At 40.0% G+C, this 7,515-nt stretch overlaps 1 protein-coding gene across 1 annotated transcript; it reads right to left on the bottom strand.

The window, feature by feature from the left end:
- Positions 1 to 796: 796 nt before the first annotated feature.
- On the bottom strand, positions 797 to 7,007 carry LOC136059001 (ly6/PLAUR domain-containing protein 2-like). Its single transcript, XM_065752855.1, has 3 exons — positions 6,607 to 7,007; positions 2,132 to 2,251; positions 797 to 1,329 (listed from the first exon to the last, which is right to left on the bottom strand). The coding sequence occupies exons 1-3, from the start codon at positions 6,656 to 6,658 to the stop codon at positions 1,118 to 1,120; spliced, it is 384 nt and encodes a 127-aa protein (XP_065608927.1). The 5' UTR covers positions 6,659 to 7,007; the 3' UTR covers positions 797 to 1,117.
- Between the last annotated feature and the right edge of the window lie 508 nt (positions 7,008 to 7,515).

The following is a 7,515-nucleotide window of genomic DNA, read 5'->3' as shown; positions in this document are numbered from 1 at the left end:
CTCTCAACCATGATATCAGCCCAGGTTTCTCAGGGCTTTCATCCAGCTAAATTGTGAAACATCTCAGGGATGGAAAATGCACTGCCTCTCTTCAAAACCTGCTCGAGTGCAGATGCTACGTGGAAGGCTTCAAATAACATGTTTATTGAAAATTTCAAATATCATTAAGTGATAATTAGAGGAGGAGTAATTTGCTGGTAATTCTTGAAAAGGTTTTATAGGAAAAGGAAGAATTGGACAAGATCAGAATTCAAATTCAGGCAAGAATTTAACAAAACCTATAATCTCAATAAGGATAGTTCCTTACAAATGAAGTTTGTGAAAGAAAATTTGATGAAAGCCCTCTGTCAGTAGGGAATAATGAGAAATGTCTTACAGATTTACTGCAAGACTGATCACAAAACCTAACTCATCCCACTGTATAGAACAATACTGGGCAGGGGAATTTGAAAATATGTAAAATGAGTAGAAATAAAAATTGTTGGAATACACATACATTATAAATAAATTGAGAGACCACTACAGATTTAATAATGTTTTTATTTTGATCAAAAGGGTACAGAAAACAAAAGTTATTTCAGCTTCCTTGGATCAGGTCACCGATCTCCTATCTCATATTCTGGAAGCATATAAATGACTCTCCAACTTCTTACAAACTAAGAAGGAAATCTAGACAGCACAATGGGCCAGGACAAAACTGTGGGCTGGGGAGAATATGCTACCTAAATGTGAATTTCATATGAAGAGATTGGTCAGTTGAGATATTCTTCTGATGAACATGTGAGGAAGAGAGTGCTCTAAGGAACACTTAGCTCTGTGTCTTTTGCTTTAAATATACGATACAAACTGTAATTTTTAGTTCAAAATCAACCAGACCAGCAAACGAAAGGAAGTTATTTCTATGGGAATTGTTGGAGAATCAATCTCAAAACTTTTTCTTGGAATTCCTGAATTTTTGCTTCTGTCTTGATTATGGGAGGAGGTTGGGAACTAGAAACACCATTTGTGGGACATGTTGAAGGTAGTCCATGAGGCTTCCAAATGGAAAGCTGGGCTGGCAGGGTTTCATTCTCTACTCTGTTGAGTTCTTTGGCAGAAACATGCCCTCCTCATCTCCTCACAGTCTAGACCAGAAAAGACCACAAACGATACTGGCTAACAACCCAACTGGCATAAAGCTGATTCTCAAACTAGCTGCACCATCAATGTTGCACAAATTGGAGTAACAGCAGGAGACAGGGCGTGTCATGCCAATCCCATCCACATCAGATGGACTGCAGACTGAAGAGCACATCTTGGTGACAGTTGAGAGTCCTACAAAAGGATAAACTGCAACAAAGCGAGAAAGAAGGAACAGTTAGAAATGGGAGGAGTGAACAGCAATCTCTACGTCCCTAGCTGAAACATAAACTAACTTCACCACTGAAGACTTGGCACCAGTTCAAGCACAACTGGACCGCTTCTTACCAGAAACCTAAGAAACAGTTCTTGTCCAGTGGTTCTAAGCTGAGCAGCATGTTGCATTCTCTGTGTCCTGTCTGGGTCAGCTTACTCCTGCAGAAGTATCTATTTCTACTTTGGTTCTACTCAGTATCTCCTTCCTCTGCTACATGCAAACAAAGCCTTTCCAGATAAGCCAGAAAAAAGGCAGAACCTCCATCCTAGCAGTACATCTATTTATTTGGACAGGTCATGGCCTTTATGGTCTCTTACAGACTGATGATGCCTTCCTAAAGGCTCTGGAGAACTCGGTTCTACTTTTGGTTTGTTTCTGGTTGAGCAGCAGTTGGCTTTCCTACCTTACTGAGTTTGGCACATCTCTATCAGCTTTCTATTCTACACACCCATTGTGTAGGCCATACAGATGTCTGGAGAGATAGAACTCTCCAACTCCTTGTCTCAGACTAAAGTTAACACATTTTCTCTGACCGTGCCCAGTGTTGAGCATCAGCTACGAACTTGCATTCACTAAGTGCTGATGTGAAAAGAGCAGGAGGCTGCTCTCTGCCCCCATGAAATATCACTTCCAGTCTTAAATACATAAGTGAGAAAAGGTACTTCTCCTCATACCAGCAGACTGCACTGGAGAAGCACTGGTTTGCAATAACCGAAAAAGAAGACTTGCTCTTACCTTCCTCCAAGGAGTACATGGTTGTCTTGCACATGGTTTCATTCTTACCACAATTCTGGATCTTCATGCACTTTTCAGCTGCTGTAGGCTCATGGCAGGTGTAACACTGCAGGGTTTGGGCTATAAGGAGGAAAAATATGAGATTAGCCTTAGTGTAGAACATCAGGTTCTGTCCATGATTCCCAGATACATCTAAGAAGTATCACTCTCCAAAATATTCATACACTGCACAGAAATAGCACAGCAGAACATATTTTCACTACAGGGAATGAGAAATACATTAATCTGGTCAGCCAGCCAGTCTCAGATGTAGGTTCAACTCTCTCAGTAACAAGGCAGGAAAAACAGAGCCATACGCAGGAGGCCCTATAGTACAGGAAAGTACTGTTTTAGGTTACTGAATATTTCGGGGACAAGATTGATTCTTATGATCTTGTTTTGTTATCAAGGTGGTTGGCAAGTTGATTTCTTCATGCTTTGTTTTTGTTTTACTTACTTCCAGATATTTCTTAGGTAAACAAGAGAGTTTAAGGATAATTTTACTTAATCGTTGATTCTGCACCATAAAGCATGCTGTAAATACATGCTGAATGTACTGGAACATCCCAACACTAAATAAAAATAGATGAAGATGACTTAAAAATCCAACAAAGCCAACAGGTCAACAGAAAGTTCACAAAGGCAGGGAGTAAGAACATCTTGACCCACCTACTCCTCCCTTATTACAAATTAATATGGGTAATCATGTTGCCTAAGACAGGGCTGACTGTTCTGCATGGTGACTACCTGGATACCATCATGACAAGCTTCATGAAACACAAAATCTCAGAGCATGAATTCTTCAGTGAACTTATCTCAGGCGCCAGCAGCCAGCTAGGACATACAAAAAGCTAGGAGAAATCCAACCTTTCAATTATGTAATTTGCAAGATGTTTTTCTTTTAATTATTACCACAATTAGCTACCAGACTTTGCGTCACATGCTTATGACAAGCAACTAACCATTCTGTTTGCCAGTCAAACACATCCCCAGGTGTTTTTCATCTGTTATACCCACAGAACAATAAGCACACTTGTAGCTAAATTATCCCCTGTATTTACTTTTCTCTTTGTCTATATGTTTCTGGAGCATCAGTAAAAGGTCTGGACATGGAAAAAAGTCAGACTTAAACATGAACTGCAGCAGGGAGAATTTCATCTGATGATGACCACTCTCCAGCCATTAGCTCATGGGTAGAAGATCATCGCAGATTGGAGGAACTGTCTCCATCTAACTTACTGAGCCATAGGAGCAAGTTAAACACAATCTGTTTCCTCTACTGAGGAATATGTAAATTAAAAAAAAAAAAAAAAAAAAAAGGAAGACTATGGGTACAATAACAGACTATTCTTGGCTCCTGTGCTCTAGAAAGAGGCTATGAAAAAACACTCTGGCACAAAAGGCCCCAAATCTAATTCAAGGTATCTCACTCTGCCTCAGTACTTGACATTTCCTAAGTTCTTTCATCACTTTCCTTCTAGATGTACAGAATAACCATAGCTCAAGTCATTCAGTGCTTGAAGTCTTTTGGATGGAGAAATTTCTCCAGGAGACGCCAAGAAGCTCAGGGCACTTTGGTACAGTATTTCCTGAGCACTCCAAGCTAAAGATATCAAGCCAAAATAGTTGATTGGTATTTCCTATCAAAGGTTCCCAGGCAATATAAACCACTGGACAAGCTGTCCAGAGTGCTTTATTCCTCAGTCTTGATGAAGAACTCCATACATGACCTAGGTACTCTCTTTAATGCCTTGAAGTCATAGAATTACATATCGGCATGGTCACAGGCTGGTAGCTCCTCCTCAGGCATTTCCTTGTCTGGAAAACGTTTTTTATCCCATCTGTATGACAGTCATGATGAAAGTGCTTTAAACCTCACCAAGAAAGAGAAACAGTTAGCTCATCTCAGCACACCTAAGATGGACTCTCATAAGAGCAGGCTGAGGCAGGTAAGACACCTTATGAAAATAGCTATTACCTGCAACTTCACCCTAATTAGCAACCCAGAAAGAGCCCTTTCATAAATAGCTTCAGCAATTTTCTTGTTTTTATTCAAAGCTCACTTTATTATCCTTATTTGTTTACTGTGAACTGATTCTTTGTTTGCTTTAATTCTTTGTCTGGTAGATGTCAAATACACCCTTAGGTAGAAAGCTTTGTCTTTATTCTCAGATTTCATGAAATTCATCACCTGACGAGCCAAAGCCACAGGATTGGTACTTAAATTTGGAAAATAAGAAAGCACAAAGGAATGTCAAATTAAGAGATTTTAGTTTCCAACAGGTGCAAACTTGGTATTTTCCTTATCATTCAAACTAGCAGGTTCAAACATGAATAAATATATTAGCTATATTTATTAATATAGCTTTTTTTGAAGATGGAAAAAACAGCAGATCAAGAAGTGATTAACACAGCTAGATGACCAAAAGCTAGAATTAAACAGCTTCACTTTTGAAAATAAGGCAGTACTTCAGCAGTCATGGTGAGCTGGCATTGCACAAAGCAGTGAAGAACACCGAGATTTAGAGAATTTAACATTTAAAATATAAAAGCTCTGTTTGAAACAAGCTCTGAAATATCTGTGAAGCTTATTTGGGAACAGCATATATTTGTGAAGACAGAAGAACTGCAGTGGTGCCTTTTTTATTTTAAGAGCTTATGAATCTACACACTGACAAGCAGACATATAGTAGCTTAAAAATGAAACCACACCATGGAAAGAAATGCAGACAGATGGCTTAAAGAAGGCTTTTCTTTAGAAGAAGAGAAAAATAAAAATGTTAAAGTATTTTAATATTAGCAGTTATAGCATTTTTGCGTGTGTGTGTATGTGTGTGTGTGCTGAAAGCAAAAGATAAAGAGCTTGGAATTTCTTAGAGAAGATTTTGCTAGATTCAGATAGATTTAGATATTGGCAAATCTTCCATACCTCACTTCTGACTGACTTACCAGAATATGCAAAAACTTCAGATGTTTAGAAAAAGATTAATTTTGGCACAGCACAAAAACCCCAAAAGCATTGGATTACAAGTGTCCAAAGCCATGCTTTAAAAGATAGCAGGATTTAAAACAAAAAACAAACAACAACAACAACAACAAAACAGAGAACTGCTCTGTCAGTCCTGGGTTGGATCTGCCTCCCTAGAGAGCATCTTGCAAAACATCTTCAAAAAGCCCTTCCTTTCTTCATCAACTTGGCCCTCCCTGGATGAATTCAATATTCAGACCCAAAGACTGAGGAAGGGAGTCATCTATTTATTATATTAAACTGTAAATAAAAAGGAAAAAGGCAAAAATCCTAGCTAGGTTCCAATAAAATCATTCTCTGCAGTGGCTCTATCCAGAGATACCCAGAGCATATGAATAACCCCAGAGCAACCACAGGACTTGTCCGGCATAGGACTTGCCTTGGATATCCACTCAAACCTGAACACACAGCCTGACACCATCAATGTTGTGGAGCAAGAAGTAACCAAAGGGTGAGGAGTCTATATCAAGATGTCCTATACACCATGTAGTCACATTCCACCATTAGAGGCTGTGGCACTGCTGCTCATGTGAGGCTGTCTGTGATAAAAGGATTTTCTACTCCCTCAGCCATATGTCATATGCCTCTCCAAACTTGACTTTGTGGAGCTGGTGATGGAAGAGAAACAACTGAATTTCACAGCTGAACATGTGAAGGTTTTGCATGACATCCCTGAATATATGGAACTCATGGGGCTTGCTCTCTACCTCCACATCCCAGATGGATCACATCTGATATTAAGTTGTTGTCGTATGACCAGCAAAGGTAGATAGAAATGAAGCAGGAAGGAGTGTAGGGGTGATGCTTACAGCCATGAAAAACTCTAGTCCTCTGCCAAGGAGGAAAATCCCCAAAACTCTTCATTCTAGGTTATTTCCCAAGGTAGTCTGACAAACATTGTCCTTGGATTCATGCAGGCAACAATGTGTTACTAAATGGAGCTGGAAAAATCAGCCCTGCAGTACTTTGGGTCAGGAGCTTTGAGCCCCAGCCTGTCTTTCCCAATTCTGACAGTTGAAGTTTAATAAACTATAAAGGCAACATATAATTAGAGAGAGCTGCTACACTCATGGCATTAAATATGCTGGCTGGCTTCAGGATTAAATATTAAAAGAGGAACTAAAATTAAGACATAAAAAAAAGAAAAAGATGAGAGTCAGAATGAGCAAGAACACAAAAAGTGAAAGTTGAAATTCGTATCAGAGAAACAACACTGCAGAAACACATCTTATTTTTAACACTTCCTACAGAGCCTAAACTAACAACCTCAATGAGAACATGATGGTCCTGGACATCTGAAAGGGTGGAAATATTTCATAGACAGATTTTTGATGAAAATTCCTCAAAGTGGGAGGCCTTCACCTTGTATCTCCCTCAGCAGTAAGGACAAGGCAGAGTGGGAACTTACCAAACTCCATACCAGTGATGGCAACCAAGAGAATAGGCAGGAAGAGCTTCATCTTGCGTGGATCCTTGTCACCTGTTCACTAAGCTGCCACTGGTCTTCACCACAAGTTTTAACGCTACACCTCCTGATGCCTTGCCATGTACTGAATCTAACTTGAGATTCAATTCTACTTGAAAAACTAGTCTAATTGAGCTATAAATGTATTTAACCATCCACAAAGTAAGCCACACCTCCTGCTATACAGTCATTTCTTTTCATGTTCCTTGGAGAAGAAAATTAGGGTTTACTTGATAAACAATAGCTGAGGTTGTTTAAGCTGGATCCTTTGTGTCTAAGCATGATGTGCAAGCCTAGGGGTATTAAATCATTCCAGTATCTCTGCTTTGCAGCTTGTTGATATTTCTTCTTTTTTTTTTTTTTCATTGTGGTTAGAGAAACGTTGGTGGCTTCTATGCAGACTGGGGGAAAATTTAGCTGTGAACAGCAAGGCATTAAATCCCATGTACTGGAAAGTTGGGCAGAGAGGAACCTGATGAGGTTCAACAAAGGCAAGTGCAGAGTCCTACACCTGGGGAGGAATGACTGCATGCATCAATACAGGTTGGCAGCTGACCTGCTGGAAAGGAGCTCTGCAGAGAAGGACCTGGCTGTTCTGGTGGACAATAGGTTGGCCATCAGCCAGAAGTGTGCCTTTATGACCAAGAAGGCCAATGGCATCCTGGGGTGCATGAAAAATAATGTGGCCAGCAAGACAAAGGAGGTGATCCTCCCCTTGTACTCTGCCCTGGTGAAGCCACATCTAGAGTATACTTCTGGGCTCTGTGGTTCAAGGAAGACAGGGAACTCTTGGAGAGAGTCCATCTGAGGGTCACAGAGATGTTTGGAGTCCTGGAGCAACTTCCTTATGAG

The sequence above is a fragment of the Cyrtonyx montezumae genome, unplaced genomic scaffold, assembly GCF_038088225.1.
Source record: "Cyrtonyx montezumae isolate F1298 unplaced genomic scaffold, pur_monq_1.0 scaffold_8, whole genome shotgun sequence".
In the NCBI taxonomy this organism is placed as follows: Eukaryota; Metazoa; Chordata; class Aves; order Galliformes; family Odontophoridae; genus Cyrtonyx; species Cyrtonyx montezumae.
Note: the sequence above shows the minus strand (reverse complement) of the source record. Positions and strands in the feature narration are given on the sequence as shown.

Coding starts and splice junctions, on each gene's coding strand:
- LOC136059001 (XM_065752855.1), bottom strand. CDS start 6,658: ATGAAGCTCTTCCTGCCTATTCTCTTGGTTGCCATCACTGGTATGGAG. Junction 2,252..6,606: donor CATCACTGGTATGGAGTTTG/GTAAGTTCCCAC, acceptor TCCTCCTTATAG/CCCAAACCCTGCAGTGTTAC. Junction 1,330..2,131: donor CATGTACTCCTTGGAGGAAG/GTAAGAGCAAGT, acceptor GCTTTGTTGCAG/TTTATCCTTTTGTAGGACTC.